An 18,874-nucleotide genomic window follows, 5' to 3' on the forward strand; every position below is an offset into this window, starting at 1 on the left:
CAAGTCTTCGGTTGGCACCACTGTGTTAGCCCTCAGTCTAATTCATTGACTGCTAGGAAGAATCTTGTTAATTCATGATGAGGCATTAAATATTTTGGCCAGCTCCATGTACTCTCCACTACCAGAGTTTTCATACCTCATATGTAAATAAGATGTGCATACCTTCATCCAATAAAAGAGCATTTTTCTTGGGATATCTTTCTGATTTCCTCAAATCTTTGCACGAGCGCAGCCACCTACTGTTTGACATATTACTGCTTGCTGTTTTGTACACTGCATTTCTAGCTACTGAAGGCAACACAAGTTCATAAAAGTATTCTGTTTCATTGCATTAAGATCATCCATTGGTTATCATCCCTATCTAGCCTATAGAATTAAGAGAAACGTTGGCATAGTTTTAAATGCTTTATATTCCAGAATATTCCAAATTCTGTTATATGCAAATTTGTGGTAATTGTTCCAGATGCTGAAAGGTAACTGAATCCCAAGATGCTTAAAATGAAGACCATATGATGATTTTTTTCTTTCTTTGAACTAGGAGCTGAAGCTAATTTTATGCTGAAAATTCATCCTCTGAAGAAATATCCTGTGGATCTTTATTATCTGGTAGATGTCTCAGCATCAATGCACAACAATATAGAAAAATTAAATTCTGTTGGAAATGACTTATCGAGAAAAATGGCATTTTTCTCCCGTGACTTCCGCCTGGGGTTCGGCTCCTATGTTGATAAAACAGTCTCGCCATACATCAGTATCCACCCAGAAAGGATTCACAACCAATGCAGGTATCTCATATTTGACACAGATATCATATTAAATCAATTTTTTCTTATAAAAATCTCACATTATTTTATATAAAGAAGTGTACAGATTTTATATTTTAGTCTTATTAGATAAATATCAAAGATATGTGGACGTTAGTTCCTGCCTGCAAACTTCTGAAAGGGTGTGTAGATCAGGTTTTTTGTTTTTGTTTTTTCAATATCAGTCATTCAGTTTTTAAACACCAAAAAAAATACCCTCTACCTAACATTGGTAACTTTGGATAATCAGGCTGCTGTGTATATAATTATGTGTTTGGAAATTCGGCATTTCTCCTCTTTGATTGCTCTAAATTTGTTGAACTAAGATTTCAGAGTGTTTATCTTGCCCACACTGTGCCTAGCTCTCTGTGACTGCATTGTGACTGTGTATAATTGTATTGCTAAGGATATGACCAAAAGAAAACTCAGCTAGCTATCACATGGAGAGTGAACCAAAGGATGAGAATTTGCTGAAAGTCTTTTTTTTTTCATCATTTTGGAATTCTGGTTCTAAATAGCACATGCTCCACCATGAATGAAAAAGTAATCTTAAAATTGCATATTTATCACATGGCATTATCATAATCCTGCTGAATTTTCAGAGAAAGAAATCTGTGTAGTTCTTTTTTCATCAAACATTTTAATACATTTTAATAACTTTCCCACTTCCATGAATTGCTCACATCGACTTCCAGTACATGTTTCACTTCATTAAGGCAATTTCTTCTTGCTTTTATATATATATATATTATATATATATATATACACACACACATATATACATATATATACATATACATACATACATATATATATATATATATATATTTTTTTTTTTTTTTTTTTTTTGCTCCAGAACAGGACTCACTCAGACCCTATGGAGTTCCATGAGTTCCTGGCCTTGAATGTCTGACAAAGAAGTCTCATTTTCTGGGATATCCTATAATTCTTAAAATAATCTTGATATTTTGGTTCATCACCAAGAATTCCACACCAAGTATCATTTTGAAAATCAGTATAATAGGGAGTGTGCGTTTGGCTCAGTGGGTAGACATCACTGAAATATACCTGCATCCCATATTAGAATTCTGAGTTTGAGACCCAGTTCCACTCCCAGTTCCAGCTTCTTAATGCACGTGCTAGGAGGCAGTGGGTGATGGGTCAAATACCTGGGTCCCTTCTACCCACATGGGCAACTGAGTTCAGGCTCTCAGTCTGGCCCAACCCTGCCTACTGTGGACGTTTGGATTTGGAAAGTGAACCAGCAGATGGAAGATTCCTCTCTGTATCTTTGTCTCTCTCTGTCATTCAAATATAAATCAATAAAAATAATCATTTAAAATTCAGTGTAATATTTTTAATTGAAACAATAAAAGAATACATCAACTAAATTCTGAAACCATTTCCCAAATACGTGCTACTCAACTATCTCATGATCAGTTGTGATAGGGAACCACTGCAAATTCTCATCTTAAAAATTCAACAGGCAGCCGGCGTCGTGGCTTAACAGGCTAATCCTCCACCTTGCGGCGCCGGCACACCGGGTTCTAGTCCTGGATGGGGCACCGGATTCTATCCCGGTTGCCCCTCTTCCAGGCCAGCTCTCTGCTATGGCCCGGGAAGGCAGTGGAGGATGGCCCAAGTCCTTGGGCCCTGCACCCGCATGGGAGACCGGGAAAAGCGCCTGGCTCCTGGCTTCAGATCAGCACGATGTGCCAGCTAGAGCAGCCATTGGAGGGTGAACCAACGGCAAAAAGGAAGACCTTTCTCTCTCACTATCCACTCTGCCTGTCAAAAAAAAAAAAAAAAAAAAATTTCAACAGGCAGGGGCTGGTGCCGTGGCGCAGTAGATCAATCCTCCACCTGTGGCGCCGGCATCCCATATGGGCGCTGGTTCTAGTCCCAGCTGTTCCTCTTCCAATCCAGCTCTCTGCTGTGGCCTGGGAAGGCAGTGGAGGATGGCCCAAGTGCGTGGGCGCCTGCACCCACATGGGAGACCAGGAAGAAGCACTTGGCTCCTGGCATCGAATCGGGGTAGCTCCAGCCGTAGCTACCATTTGAGGGGTGAACCAACGGAAGGAAGACCTTTCTCTCTGTCTCTCCCTCTAACTCTCACTGTCTGTAACTCTACCTCTCAAATAAATACATTAAAAAAAAATCTTAAAAAAGAAAAAAAAACAATGTCACCAGGCATATTAGCACATCAACAGCCCTTCATTGTCCTGTACTACAGAAACATGTTTAATCTTCACTTTTTTGAACACCAAGCTTTATAGTTCTATTTCCACCATGCAAGAAAGCATTTACCAATATTAAACTTCTATCTAACTTTGTAAGTGTAACTTTTTGCTTATAAAATTTCCCTGATTAAAAAAAAAAAAACAAAAAACAAAAAAACAAACACTCCCTTCTCCTACCAACGACATCATGTTGGTGGTATTCTGGAACATTCCAGGAAATGAAAAATGAATTTGCATTCCATCTTTCCCCTTTCAGTGACTACAACTTAGACTGCATGCCCCCCCACGGATACATCCATGTGCTGTCCCTGACGGAGAACATCACAGAGTTCGAGCAAGCTGTGCACAGACAGAAAATCTCTGGCAACATTGACACGCCCGAAGGAGGCTTTGATGCGATGCTGCAGGCTGCCGTCTGTGAGGTAAGACATTGCACCCTGCTGAGCACTGGCGCACCTGCAGAGCTCTCAAAGGAGAGCTCCTTGTCTCATTGATGGAGTGAAACCGTCATGCAGAAGAACGCACTCTCCTATCTCTCCCGTGTCTCCAGTGTTATGCATCTGGGCACGGGTTTGAGACAGGCTGAACTGTAAGAGGAGGCTAAATCGAACGCACCAAGGGGAAAGGGTTGTTCATGCACATGGACTAAGCCTCTCCAATAAGACTGCTTTCTTTATGCACCTCACTTCATGGAAGAACCAGAAATAGCCAGCGGTGGCACTCACAACGTGTTACTGACGTACTTGGTAGCTTGTCTCATTCCTCCTCCAGGCAGGGCAACCCCAGAACTCTGTATCCAGGAACTAGTGTGGTCAAAGTGACTGTGGGAAAACAGAGAATAGACAAATAAAAGAAAATGCTGTTTATGAAGTAGCATTCTCCGCGTGCACATCCTTCTAGCCTTGGTTTAATATTTGTCAACTGAAATGTTACATTTACTGGAGGTAAAAACCACAGTGCAGATCTGTGTTACTGCACTAGGTCTAATTACATGTTTCTTTAAGAGTCACATCGGATGGCGAAAAGAAGCTAAAAGACTGCTGCTGGTGATGACGGATCAGACATCTCATCTGGCCCTCGATAGCAAGTTGGCAGGCATTGTGGTGCCGAATGACGGAAATTGCCATCTGAGAAACAATGTCTACGTCAAGTCCACAACCATGGTAATGTAGCAGTAGCCCTCTCAGAGCTATGACTGAGTTCAAGGACAAGTTTAAATTGGCAGTTCAGCTGTTCTTGTACCAAGAACTGACCTAAAAGAGCAGGATACAGCATCAGGATAAGCCATGAGCGAGAACAGGTAGAATAATGCCATTTACAAATGTGGATCAACAGAACATTAAATACTTGGACAACACCTGGTTTGATGGGTTGCAAATGTAGCACTAGGCAAGGTTTTAAAAAATAAAAGTGATACAAAGCCTTCTTTCTTGTGCAATTCAATAACCTTGAAAAGGAGAGGGGGGAGAGTATGCTTTGTACAAATAGACAAGTTCTCCAGGGTTGCTATCTACTCACAGATTAAGGAGTGGTATGAAAAATGATTGTGTGGCCATCTGGGGAGTGAACCAACAGGTGGAAAATTTCTGTGTGTGTGTGTCCCTCTCTCCCTATCACTCCGCCTTTCAAATAAATAAAATTAATCTTTAAACAAACAAAAACGGATAGAAGCTCTCAAAATTTCTCAGTTCTTGGCTCCCTAGTGTCTCAATGATTTTTTTCCACAGTGCCTCTAGGCCAAAATAAATATCTATCAATTGCATGTATTGAGTAGTTGGATCTAAATAGCTTCACTGTTTATGTCACAACAATGTAGGAGGTAGTAAAAATAATGTTTGTTAATCAAATATATAGATAGAATTTTGTGTCAGTTTTTGGAAATAACAATGAGAACTTCCCAAACTTTGTAATCACACAGGACATTGCTCCCCTAACTTTCTATTTCACCTTGACCCACATGGCCAAAATAGGATTCCATTTAAAGGAATAGAACTAAATGGAATCTTACAAGGAACTAACTGCTACCTCCAGTGAGTAGTTCATGGGCTCTTGACATATACTAACTGTCACTGTATTTACCTTGAAATTTTAAAATATTTCGTGAGGCCACCATTTGGTCTAGCAGTTGAGCCACTAGCTGGGACACCTGCATCCCACATTGGTGTACTTGGATTTGATTCCCAGCTCTGGCTCTTGATTTCAGTTTCCCACCAATGCAAACCCTTGCAGGCCCTGAAAGTCAGTGGTGATGGGTCAAATAATTTAGTTCCTACTACCCATGTGGAAGACCTAGATTAAGTTTCTAGCTCTTGGCCTCAAGCCCCCAGCTGTTGCCAGCATTGGTGGAGTGAGCCAGCAAAAAAAACTAATTCTTTCTCACTCTGTCTCTCTCAAATAAATGTGAGTGTAGCACAGTGTTCCAAGGCACCTCATACACAATTTGGAGCTACAGTATTGGAAGCAGACATGCTGAAATGGTGTGGTCCCCATGTATAAAATTTAAAGAGATCACCAGTAACACTCTCTCTCTCTCTCCCTCTCTCTCTCTTTCTCTCTCTCCGTCAGACACTCTACAAAACTTGTTGAAAAGCTAGAGGAGCAATTGTGTTGGCATAGACCATAAGTTCAACCTTTGGTCAGTGAATTTAAAACTTCAGAATTTGGAGTTATTCCAATAGTCTTTCACTGTGTTAGTTCTCGTGTGCCTCATCTCACTTTGGCAGACACATCTACTTCTACTTAATCATTTCATATCTATTATTCCTCTATGTGACCTCTGTTAATCTGAGGTACAGTTCTCATTTATTTATTGAAGACTGGAGGAGGAGACAGGAGACAATAAGAAGCTCTTATTTTTTAAGGAGAAATAATAGTGACATTCTTCTCAAATTGCTATATTCTTTTGAAGTTCTGCCAGCTCACTGAAGTCATCTCTCCTTTGTTGAGAGGCCATTGCTCATCTAGAGAGGATTCCTTAGGCAGGGAAATGCTGTAATAATGTTAGACATACATCATGTCACAGGACCTTATGGAAATAAATTAGAATTCTGGTGGAATTTCAGACAGTGTTTGGGTTTTTATGATATCAGGAAATTGGACAGTCTGTCATGAACTTCCCCCACCTGCTGAGTGATCGAGTCATTTATTTGAAGAAATGACCCTTCCATGTGTCACTGGTGTGATATATTGAGTAGGCCAAGGGGTAGTGTGTTGGCTACTACATTAGAAGAATAGTTGATTTCAGTTATGGCAGGTCTGTGTTTTCAAGGAGCTTAAAAGCACTTTGATTGCTCTCTTACCCATGCATTTATAGATCCGTGGGCTTAAACAGTTCATGGAAAATGTGCTTTGAATTCCATTTCCCCCCAAAGTCTGGAAGCTTCCTCTCTGCAAGATGTGCTGCTGTTCTAAAACTCCCTTTATCCAAGGCTGCCTTGACCTTGACTCTAAGCATTTCTCAGATGACCACCATCCTTCCTAATTTGACCATGATGGAGGAACTTTAAGATTTCTTTTTAAGATTTATTTATGTATTTGATAGGCAGAGTTACAGAGAAGCAAAGTCAGAGAGAGAGAGAGAGAGAGAGAGAGAGAGAGAGAGAAGGGTCTTTCACCTGCTGGTTCACTTCCCAAGATGGCCACAACAGTCAGAGCTGCACCAATCTGAAGCCAGGAGCCAGGAGCTTCTTCTGGGTCTCCCACCTGGGTTCAGGTGCCCAAGGATTTGAGCCATCTCCCACTGCTTTCCCAAGCCATAGCAGAGAGCTGGATTGGAAGTGCAACAGCCGGGACTCAAACCAGCGCCCATATGGGATGCCGGCACTGCAGGTAGTGGCTTTACCCACTACGCCACAGCACTGGGCCCCAGAACTTTAAGATTTCTATGAGGTATACCAATAATGGAACACTTGGATTCCTGGTTTTATCCCAGCAGCCAATACCAACAATGTTGAACAGTGCTCACATCTGAGTTTCTTGGTCTAAGACTCTGGTTCTTTTATTCAGAAGGAGAAATAATTAGTAAAAGACCTCTTACACAAATACTTCAAAAAGGTCATGGAACAAATGGAATTAAAAGGTAAGTTTGGGACTGACGTTGTGGCACAAACCATTCAGCCCCAGCTTGCAACACTGGCATCCCATTTCAGAGTTCCAGTTCAAGTCTCAGCTGCTCATCTTCACATCCAGCTTCCTGCTGCCACACCCGGGAAGGCAGTGGATGATGGCTCAAGTGCTTGGGTCCCTGCCACCCCTGTGGGAGTCACAGCTGGAGTTCCCAGCTCCTGGCTTCAGTGTGTCCCAGCCCTGACTGTTGCCAGGTATTTTGGGAGTGACCCAGCAGATGAAAGATTTATCTCTCTTTCTTTCTTCTCTCTGTCTCTCTCTCTCTCTGATATTCTGCCTTTCAAATTAAAAAATACATCTTATTTTTTTAAAAAAATATGAGTTTATTTTCGTGCAAAGAAAATTTGAAGTGATGCATAGCTTTTCATAATATGCATTTTCTACCAACCTTTTAGACTCCTTGTATGCAAGGATTTCAATTTTTTGCACCAAAATAAACATCTTTTAATTCTAGTTTCCACAAACCTTTGAAATACCTTCATATGTATCCAAATTACAAGGGCCAGAGTTCCACTGCTTATACACATAACTGTTGCATGATTATCAGTGCAAACCCTAGAATCATAACAACTAGCACTGAGTATGTGTTAACTGAAAGCACTCCAGCAAACAGTGTCAAGCTAATCGCTACAACAACTCCATAGGATTATCATAAGTATCTCCTTTCACATACTGAAAGGTCAAAGGTCAGAAAAGTTAAGTTAGTTATCTTAGGACAGAGAGCTGAAAAATCACTAAGTAGCAGAGCTGGGCCAAATCCATCTCAATCTTATGTTAAAATCTATAATTTTTGTCTACTTTGTCACAGAATCTCAACTGAAAAGGAGAAATGCAGAGATGAGGTTCCTGGTATAATTTCTGCTCTAATTTTCTGAGTGCATCTTACTTAGGATTTAGCTTATGTAAATTACAAAATAAGGTATAATTTAAAATTGTTTATGTGTACACATTGCTTATATTTGTATAATGGCAATGATGTTACACAAGAGAATAACATAACATCTTTTACTGCTTTTTCTTCAAGACTGAGTGCCTGAATCAGAAACCCAAGTAGTTTAACAACCAGTAATAAGGAGAGTTCTTTCTATAATGGTAGATGTCCATATGAAAGTTGTTCGTGGTGTAGAAAATGGGTTATTAATACCGAGGGTCTGGAATTTCACCCTGCCTCCCCACCCAGCTCCTCCGGGGTTATTCCAGCCTCTCTCAGCCCTCCCAGAAACCACTCACCCCACCCTTGGCAGAGGCTGAGAACAGCACAAAGATCTTCAGTCACAATGAGAGGAGAACAAGGAGCAAGTATGTGGAGGTCACCCAATGGACCTCATCAGTGCGGTTTTCAGATGTTGGTGCGACTGTCGGTCCTGAGTAGAGAGATTCGGCTCGGTGAGCTCCTGCCACACTCCTGCTGTCTGTGCTACCAGTCACGAGGTCAGGCTTGGTGTGGCCTTTTCCACCCAGTACTTCAGTGCCCCGTGACACGGTGATCAGAGATGCTGCTACCTCCTTGGGATTCCCTTACCCCTGGCTTCCTAGTGTGTTCCTTTTGCTGTGGCCTCCTTTGAGTAGAGCTGGTGCAGCTTAGAGGACTGGGGCAGTATTGCTGCAGGAATATTAGGCACAGCTGAACAGCTTTGCTCTCTCGGGTGAAAACCATCAGCACTGCTCCTCTTCTCCTGCATCTGTGCCTCACGAGACTCGACTTCTAGGACGCCACTGAACAATCTTTGTATTTGCCACAAAGTCCAGCTACTTTGGACTCTATTCAGTTGTCCTAGAACTGCAGGGAGAGGAGTGCGTAAGAACATACTTAACTAATTGAATCCACATCTTTGCTACCTGATTTAATGAATGTTCATAAAGTTATCACATTTATTTCACTGTTTTTATCTTTTTTTTCCAAAAGGGATTTTTATGACATTTCAAAGTCTGGAGGACATTGATAATTAACAATACTGCACAGAATTGCAGTTAAGGCTTTCACTGCCATCTTTTAGTTAAGGGATTTGTTTATTGTCTTTGCTGCCCTGTGAGTAGAAAGAACCTCTTGGATGTCAGAAACTTGAAAATGTTTCTCTCTCCTGTTTCTGGGTTTCTTTGTCTTGGATAAGTGCTAATAAAAATGATCATTTTTAAAGATTTATTTATTTGAGTTAGCAGGAAAGAGAAAGACAGGAGAGAGAGAAATTATTTTCTATCTGCTGTTTCACTCCCCAGATGGCTACAATGGCCAGGGCTGAGCCAGGCTGAAGCCAGGAGCTTCATTCAGGTCTCCCACGGGGGTGCAGGGGTCCAAGCACTTGGGCCATCTTCTGCTGATTTTCCCAGGCCATTAGCAGGAAGCTGGATCAGAAGAGGAGCAGCCGGGACATGAACCGGCACCCAGATGGGATGCTGGTGCCGTAGGCAGCGTCTTCACCCACTATGACAAAACACCAGCCCCACTGATTTATTTTTCATTTATTCTTCGATAGCCAGCAAGGAAAACAAATAGGCAGGCAGGCAGGGAGACAGACAGGGAGCCTCTCTCTACTGATTGACTCATCAAATATCCACAGTTGCTAGGGCAGGGCTGGGCTGTGCTGGTCTTAAGAGGAAGCCAGGCACTGGGAACTCAATCCAGGTCATGTGGGTGGCTGGAACCCAGTTACTGTAGCCATCACTGCTACCTCCCAAGGTCCATGTTACCTGGAAGTTGGAGTCAGGAACCAGAGCCAGGCATTGAACCCAGTTCTGATCAACTAAATCACTAAACCAAACATTGGCCCCAAATATGCTAATTTATCGAGCATTTATTCTGCGCCAGGCACTGAATACACCTAGAAGGTTTTAAGTCCATGTGCAGTTCTTTTCAACAAATGCATTGTTGCATTAACAAATGCAGTGTTACATCTTGCTTTTAAAAACTTACAAAATCTCTGCAGTCAGTATTTAGTAGGATTTTTTTTAACAGAAAGGTAAAGTTTTATGCAGAAATCACCTGTATCAGGTTCAAAGTAACCCAAGTATCTCTGAATAGGATAAACTGAGAGTTTGCAAAGATGACACCATCAAATTCAAACCTGATTAAAATACTTATGGAATGGACTGTCCTAATTAAACTGGAAACTGCTCTAATGAAACAGAAAACTGTTGCCATTCTTCTTGAAAACCTTACAAAAATTGCTAGCCCGTGCCTTCCTTTAGTGAATAGAGTATCATGATTACAAATCAACTCTACTTTGGGCAGAGACCTAAACATCTTCACAGACCAAGTATGAAGGAAAGGCCAGTCAACATGTATCCACGAGCACCTTCAGCCTTTGTGAGTGAACTTCAAATGCCTTTATTAGACAGTCTTTTATTAAAAACTATCTCTCAGTAAGTAATCCCAGGGCCAGTTTTGTGCCACAGTGGGTTAAGCCACTGCCTGTGATGCTGGCATCCCATATTGGACAGCCAGTTTAAGTCCCCACTGCTCCATTTCTGATCCAGCTCCCTGTCAATGCACCTGGGAAAGCAGTGGAAGATGGCCCAGGTACATGAGCCTCTAACACCCATGGGGAAGACTCAGATGGAATGCAGGGCTCCTGGCTTTGGCCTGGACCAGCCCCAGCAGCCATTTGTGGAGTGAACCAGTGTATGGAAGAATCTCTCTCTCTCTCTCTCTTTCTCTCTTTCTCTCTCTGTCTGTGTTACTCTGCCTTTCAAATAAATAAATCTCTACCAAACACACACACACACACACACATACACATACACACACACACAAAAAAAAACAGTCTCATTCCCTCATTCCCAGAGAGGAGCAGACCACCTCAGCTGGACAATTTTGCCCTGTAAAGGATGTTTGTGTCAGAAGACACTTTGGTTGTCACGGTGGAGAAAGAGGGCAGCAGACATCTGGCAGGGAGAGGCCAGGGATGCTGCTAATCCTCCCACAGTGCACATAGCATCCTCCTCCCTGCACGGGAAACATCCAGCCCAAAATGTCAACAGCACCACTACTGAGAAACCCTGACGTATAAAGTTATACTGCAAAGCCGTGTGGATAGAAAATAGGCTATGGGACTGGATTTAGACCCACAAGGCTAATGTAAAGTCGGCCTCTGCTATCAGACTGCTCCCATGGCATCTTGGTATTTGTCTCTCCTTTAGAAAATAAATTCCACTAAATAATCCAGACCACTGAGCCTTCTGTGTAACTAAGTTGTTGAGTTTTTAAAAATATCTTATCATTAACACTTCAAAATTTATATAATCTTATGAAATGATTTTTATGAATTTCCCTTAATATGAAGAGAGTCATGCACTTCTCTTTTGTCCACTTGTGTCCATAGATTCTTAAAATCTGCTGGGAGCAGGCAGTTTTGCCTGGTAGTTGCAATGCCTGTGTCCCAAATCTGATTGCCTGGGATCAATTCCAGGCCCTACCTCCCTTTTCAGTTTCCTGCATTTAATGTGCACCCTGGAAGGCAGCAGGGAATGGCTCAAGGAATTAGGTTCCTGCCTGTCCCTTGGGAGACATGAATTTAGTTTCTTGCTCCCAGCTTCAGCCTGGTACAGCCCTGGCTCTTGCAGGCATTTGGGCCAGTGGATGAGAGATCTATCTGGGTCTGTTTTTCTGTCTGTCTGTCTATCTGACTGTCTACTACGTATCTGTCTATCATCTATATCTCTCCCTGTCCTATCAAATAAAGTGTAGAAGACCCACCCCATGGCTCCACATCATCGCTTTAAGTGAAACAGCTCTCAATGACTCTCACCTGCTCTTCCTCTGACACTTACGTCAGTCCCTGCAACCTGAGTAAGAAGGGCACTTTCCCTTCTCTCTCTTGCCTGCTGGCTCTACTCACTGTGTCATGGGTTAGCCAGAGGGGGAGTTGGAGTACAGGAACAGTGACATCAGCAGAACAGGACAGCTGGCCTAGAGCGACTGCGTTCCCCTGCTAGTAACAGGAAGGACTTGAAAGACAAAGCTTCGCAGAAGATAATACGTTTCTTGGAAGGAAGTGGAAGGGCTTCAGCGATGGCTGTTCCTCCACAGGTCTGCTGTCAACGCTGGCTTATTTAAACATCTGTTATACATTTGTAATTAAGAAAAATCTGCCTGGGTTACTTGCACTTTTCTTTTCAAGAGATTTCTCTCTAGGGTTCAAAAAGTGTGTTCCACCTAACTTTCTTAATGAACTCCCGGTCAAGCTCGAATATTCTAGATTTAAAGATTGCATGCTTTTGGTCCATTGGATTTCCTGTCTTTGGAGCAGGGAAAGAGATTAAGAGGGTTTCAAAAGCTGCTTCCATCTTAGGCTGCTCTTTAAATATTGACTTCACGTGAGTTGAGGGTAAACTGGTTAAAAACATATGGATTACATTTCCTGTAAAATAGGAATGGTTTTAAAAATTAAGAAGGGTGAGTGCTTGGCAAGCTGCAATTATTTTTTGTCAAAGCAAAAAGATTTGAAAAGTGGCTGTTGCCATTAAAAATTATTCCCAATACGGCTGCTTCTACCTTGCCTTTACTTGTTCTTTTTAACTTACTGGCATTTTTCAAGCTGTCAAAAATGCATTTTAAGGTTATACATTGTATTAGGAACAGGAATAAGAATTTAACCAGCAAAATTTATATTTGGGGGACTTGTTTTCTAATACTTTAAAATAATTTTCTTAAGAATCTTTTATTATGCAAACCTATGTGGTAATACCCTGTGTCTTCACAAACTGGTTTCATATCACATTTAAATGCAATTCATGGAAATTTGATTTTTCTATCACATTTATAGAACAGCATAGAAAGAAATGACATTTGTTATGGTTACTCATGTTAGTCATTGCATTTTTAAGCACTATATCTTATGTCCATGTATAGATGTAATATTTGGGTCACAGAACTTAGACTGTAAGTGAAACTAATTAATTTTACCAAATTCCTATGGTTGTCAAAATGCAGAAATGTTAACCAAAATGATTTAGTGAAATTTTTAACGTTGGAAGATCTAATAAGAAACAAAAAGTATAGAGGGATTTGAACCTGAATTACAGGATGCTAATTAGGTTTGGCCACATGCACTAGGTGCCCGTGGGCAGGCAGAGGCTCCTGCGAGTGAGTGTTGGTATCATCTCACTGGGAGGTGTCCAGTGATGAACTTGAGATTGGAGACACGAGTTTGACTTTTAGAAGAGCATTTGTGGAAAGGAAGCATTGGAGGAAGGAGGCCAGAGGGAGACAGGCCAGCAGGCACCTAAACAGAGTTAGACAGAAGGAACAAGTTCTTGGGGACTCTAGTTCACAATAAGGTATTGGAGCCTGTATAACAAACTGGAGGGAAGGAGGTGGTGGGGGAGATTAGTAGATCCAAAGGTTGCATTAGAAACAACAGTGTTCTAATATGGTTTTACAATGAAATGTCTGCAGTTTTCAGCTTTCTTATATCTTCTAAATTAAATTTTACTCACTTTCTCCTACTCATCTCCAGCTGTCAGTCTACCACAACGAATGCCACCGTTGACTGCAAGATTAATTTGTCCATGTAAAACAGGTTTATAATAGGTAACATGGCAAAGAGATTATGTATAATGATACTGTTGAGATATCTATAATCTGTATCTTAGATAAGTAATTAGAAATGAAAATTAGAATTGCTGTTAGTTTTAACCTATTTTAGTTTATTCTTTTTATTTATTTGAAAGGCAGAATTACAAAGAGGGCAAGAGACAGAGACAGGGTTAGGGGCAGAGATCTCTTCCTTCCTCTGGTTCACTCCCCAAATGCCTGGAACAACAAAGCCCAGGCCAGACCAAAGCCATCAGCCTGAAATTCCATCTGGGTTTCCTGCATGCCTGGCAGGGATCCAAGTACTTGGGCTATCACCTGCCACCTCCTATGGTGCACATTAGCAGGAAGCTCAATTAGAAATAGAGGCAGGACTTTAATCCAGGCACTTCGACAGGGGATCTGGGTATACCAAGCAGTGGTCTAACCTGTGCCACAGCATCTGCCCCAGAATGGCTATTCAATCAAGGACCAATTGTATTGGTGCACATACTATTGTTATCATTTTAATTTTGTCAGCAATCATGAAAGCCAGAACTCTGTAAAGTGACAGACCTGAGAGTTGAAATCAGGGCTTTCTGCTACTGAAGAGGTTTATGCTAACATCATATTTGGGTATATAGATGATATTACATATACATATTTATAGGTATGTCATATACACAATATATATTTGTAATTTAACACTTACTGAGTTTTGCCTCAAACCGTGAATGCCACTAGTGTGTTAATATTTCTGTACATTAAATTACCTTTCAGTTATGTCACTTTGAACTCAACGTCAACTTCAAGAGGTGCTGATCTCATTGTGTTATGCTGAATCCAGCCCTCTTTGTTTTTCCAAGTTATAGGTTTTTATGTTACTTATAAAAGATCTTAATACATTGATACTGATATTGTCTTTGAAAAGAATGTAAATGCATCTGGTAAATCCATTACTTTCCAAAATAAGTCCATTTTCTATAAATCAAATGGCTTTCTTCATAATAGATGTTTGGATATGTGTGGGATTGAGCTACTAAATTTCACTCCCTTCTTTATTTCATTCTCCATTGCAGGAACATCCCTCACTAGGACAACTTTCAGAGAAATTAATAAACAACAACATCAATGTCATCTTTGCAGTTCAAGGAAAACAGTTTCATTGGTATAAGGTATGTTAATTTCCCACATATAAGAATTAATTAACATTAGAAGACTTCTTGGAACCACAGGTAAGGATTTGGAATTACTATATCTTGTACAGTTAATGAATTTAATACTGTAGTCACTACAGTATATTTTACAGTGTCTGAAGTTTAAATTTATACTTTGCATTAAGTATAAATTCTGTCTACACTGGTAATACATGGAACCCAGTGTGGGCACCAAATGCTGTTTGAGAACTATAGTCAATGCAACAACAAAGGAAAAGACTTCATCAAGTGATAAGTAGTTCATAATCCATGTCTACACCTTTCATGTTCAGAGTCTTGCTTATTTTGGGGGGTGTTCAGATATTCATGGAAAATGCACAGTATGAAAGAACTACACCATAGACTCCAATTTGGACACCAAAATAAACTTATCTTTTAATTTCATTTTTCCACTAATTTTTTAAGTACCCTCATCTTCTGGCCCTTGTAGAATACCAGCTTAATTTTCAGTAGCACCAACACACCCAGCTTGGCCTAGGTCACCCCATAGAAGTGGGTGAGCTGACACAGCTTCATACATAAGAATAATATTGTTGGGGTTTGGAAACTGTATTACTATGGAGGCACCGTGGACTCCTACAGCAAGACCTGCTCATCTGTGACCTTGGAGTAACTTCCTTTTCCCAGTCTCTTAAGTTTAGTTTTCTCAGATCCACTCTTCCCTTCGTGTCTGTCACTCTGTGCTGCCCTAATTCCCATCGAGCTCCTCTGTTCTCTGTTACTGGGTTTTCTCAGCTCCTTTGATTTTTGCATCTTCCTTCTACTCTGTAAATGGAAATCCCACTAAGTGGCCCATCTTCAATACCCTTTACTCACTTTTTTAAAACTTTGAAGAAACTACATTTTCAGAGTCTTGAACCCATTGCACTGTGGCATGGAACCACCTTTCCATGGAAGTGGGGAACCTGACCCAAATTAGGTGGCCCAAACCACTTTGTTAACAGTAAGAACCACTTCCACTTACTGAGCATTTAGTCATTATCTGCTGCTGAGTTGATAAACATTAACTCATCTCATCCTGTTAGGAACCCTTATTAATGAGGGCACTATGATCCATATGTCCGATGTAAAGACAAGGAACCACATATAGAGCAGTTAAATGCTTGCTCAAAGTTCTCGAACAACCCAAAGTCCAAGCTCTTAACCTCTAAATACTGTGCAGATTTTTATAACTTGTGCCTCCTCTTTCTCTGCTGTTGATCACTTCCTGATACTTCTATTAGCTATTCACACTTTTTCCCTATGCCTTGTAAACCTGCTATTGAGCAATGAGCCATAAAACCAGGTACAGTTTTAATTAAATTCTCTGCAGAGTAAGAATCAACAGATTCCAAAAGCCTGACAAATTCTGCAGCGAGTCCCGTGTGTGCCCTCATGGCCTCCTGCTTTGAGTGCCCAGGGATCATTTTTGTCCATCCCCTTTCATCTGCGTTCTAACAACCTTGTAATTGACCTCCCTAATCCAGCCTCCAAGTGGTGGCCAGATGGACTACTGAACTCACAAGTGCACCCACAGAGCTCCTGGAGTTTACTTTTCCAGTGGCTCCCTCTGGCTTAGAGGACCAGGCTCCGCTGTGGTCTGTGAGGCCCTCTGGTCTCTGCTTGCAGCAATGGCCTCATTACCCACTCTTGCTGGCCTTGCACTTGCTCCTCCGGCCAGGCGCCTCCTCCTCCTCTGCATGTACACATCAGGCCTTCTCTTTCCTTTGTGCCTTTGCTCTTGCTGCTTGCCACACCCCTGTGTCTGGATGCCAATCTCCATCATCCCTTGTTTAACTCGTACTCAGCTTTTTTTTTTTTTTTTTTTTTTACAGGCAGAGTGGACAGTAGAGAGAGACAGAGAGAAAGGTCTTCCTTTTTGCCGTTGGTTCACCCTCCAATGGTTGCTGCGGTAGGCGCACTGCGGCCGGCGCACCGCGCTGTTCTGATGTCAGGAGCCAGGTGCTTATCCTGGTATCCCATGGGGTGCAGGGCCCAAGAACCTGGGCCATCCTCCACTGCACTCCCTGGCCACGGTACTCAGCTTTTAAGATGCAGTCCTGCATCAGCTCCTCCAGGACATGGTCCTTGCTCTCAAATGTTTGCTCGCTGCCCCTCTCACAAGGGTCTGTGCAGATCTCTATAGCTTCATATGGACTATGGTTTATGAAACTGATGGATAGAAAATATGAAGTATAGGCTATATAGTAATATATGTACATATGTAGTATAGGCTATATAGTAAAGGCTGTACAATAGGCATCTAATAAAAGTTGGATAAGTGAATTTTAAGAATCTGTATGTTTTTCCTATGATCTGTGACACCACATCTTTGGTTTCTGTGGCAGCGGGCATGCTGCAGGAATCTGATGATACTTGTGGAGTAGAAAAATGAGTGAATTAATGGATTTCTGAGACACTTTGCCATCTCCTTCCTTATAAAAAATGCACCCTGCATTCTAGTGAAACTGCTTTCTTCTCTCTGCTTCATCTCTACCTCTGGTAGACCTTGTTCTCATTTCCTCCTAAGAATACTTAGACTTTTCTCTGTAATTATTAAGGACCCCATCTGGAACACCTGCCCCATAAAGCTTCTCCTTGTGACTGTGATGTGTCCCCCACTCTGGCCCTGTGTTTCCTAGAGGTGTTCTGTGAAGCAGCAGCTCTGTAAAATATTTATATATGGTACATGAGAAAAAAGCCTGATAACCTAGGCAGGATTAGGAATACCATATTAAATACTATTAAATGATTTCTAAATTGCAAGGCTGTTCTGATCCTTTTAAACTGTGGGTGTGTGTTATGAGTCCCTAAGGGTAAGAAATAAAATGCAGAACTTCTTTCTTTCCCCTCCAAACTCATTTCATGTTTAAAATCTTTTGGGGCTATGTTCCATGGAAGATACTTCAGGACACACTGGTGTGTGGTTGGAGATTAGGTTTTTAGGCCATTGTGTCATGCACACTCATGCACAGCCACACACACACACACACACTCACACTCACTACCATTTCAGGAGTATATATTGTGACTGCCCTTCTAGGTTGCTTATATTTTTCTTTGTGTCTCACAATAGCTCACCTTTTTCTGAGAAATATAAGAAAGTTTTAATATTTGCTGACTGTTAAACCACTGCATACTATTGTCATTACATAAATGCTACTGATATGTCTTCTAGGACCTTCTACCCCTCTTGCCTGGTACCATTGCTGGTGAAATAGAATCAAAGGCTGCAAACCTCAATAATTTGGTAGTAGAAGCCTATCAGGTATGCATATATTTCACCCAAGTTTCTGCAGACAATAACTTTTAATCCTGATTTCTGTGGCAAGATATAAATTATATGTATATTCTTTGGCAAGATATAAATGTTGAGAAGAGTGGTTGAAAGAACATTAGGAATTAGGAACCTGGAGCTTAGCCCTAGCTTTACTAGGAATGGTACCTTGGCAAAGTTACTTCAGCTTTCTGTCCCTCAATTATCCCCATTCACAAGAAAATAAGACTGGGCTGGAGGATACCCCAACTTCCTTCCAAATTCAAAGTTCAAGAAGTCACCAAACCATGGCTATGCAGTATACTTTATTACCAAGACATTGCACAAGTCCCATGTCATAAAGTAAAATAAGAAATTCACACTATTATTTAAAGCAAAAAATCCACCAAGGGAAATGAACTATCTGAGATATAGAGGTTACTAAGAGGACTCTGTTGGGTCTCTGTGGTCAGACAATTATCCAATTATTTTAGCAGTTTTGTGAAATAGTTTGATGAAAAGAATCACCTTAATAGCTACCTTCTTACTCTCTTATTGATTGGATGCTGATGGCCAAGAATTTGAATATCTGCTCTCTAAAACTGGGTCATTTCTGGTTAGAACATGTTTCGATGTTTTGATGATAGTGACAATTATTTTCATGCCACTAAGAACCAGTCATTTTCCACATATGATCTCATATGGTCCTCACATTTGACCTATATGACAAGGGTCAGTAGTCC

General features: G+C 41.2%; 1 protein-coding gene across 1 annotated transcript in view; it reads left to right on the plus strand.

The window, feature by feature from the left end:
- ITGB8 (integrin subunit beta 8) overlaps positions 1-18,874 on the plus strand; it is an 88,589-nt gene that overhangs the window by 52,974 nt on the left and 16,741 nt on the right. The window contains exons 4-8 of the mRNA XM_062178579.1: positions 539-785; positions 3,300-3,465; positions 4,048-4,206; positions 14,759-14,854; positions 18,054-18,143. Coding sequence (XP_062034563.1) covers positions 539-785; positions 3,300-3,465; positions 4,048-4,206; positions 14,759-14,854; positions 18,054-18,143 — 758 coding nt within the window. The remainder of the gene's footprint in view (positions 1-538; positions 786-3,299; positions 3,466-4,047; positions 4,207-14,758; positions 14,855-18,053; positions 18,144-18,874) is intronic.

The sequence above is a fragment of the Lepus europaeus genome, chromosome 20, assembly GCF_033115175.1.
Source record: "Lepus europaeus isolate LE1 chromosome 20, mLepTim1.pri, whole genome shotgun sequence".
Taxonomy (NCBI): Eukaryota; Metazoa; Chordata; class Mammalia; order Lagomorpha; family Leporidae; genus Lepus; species Lepus europaeus.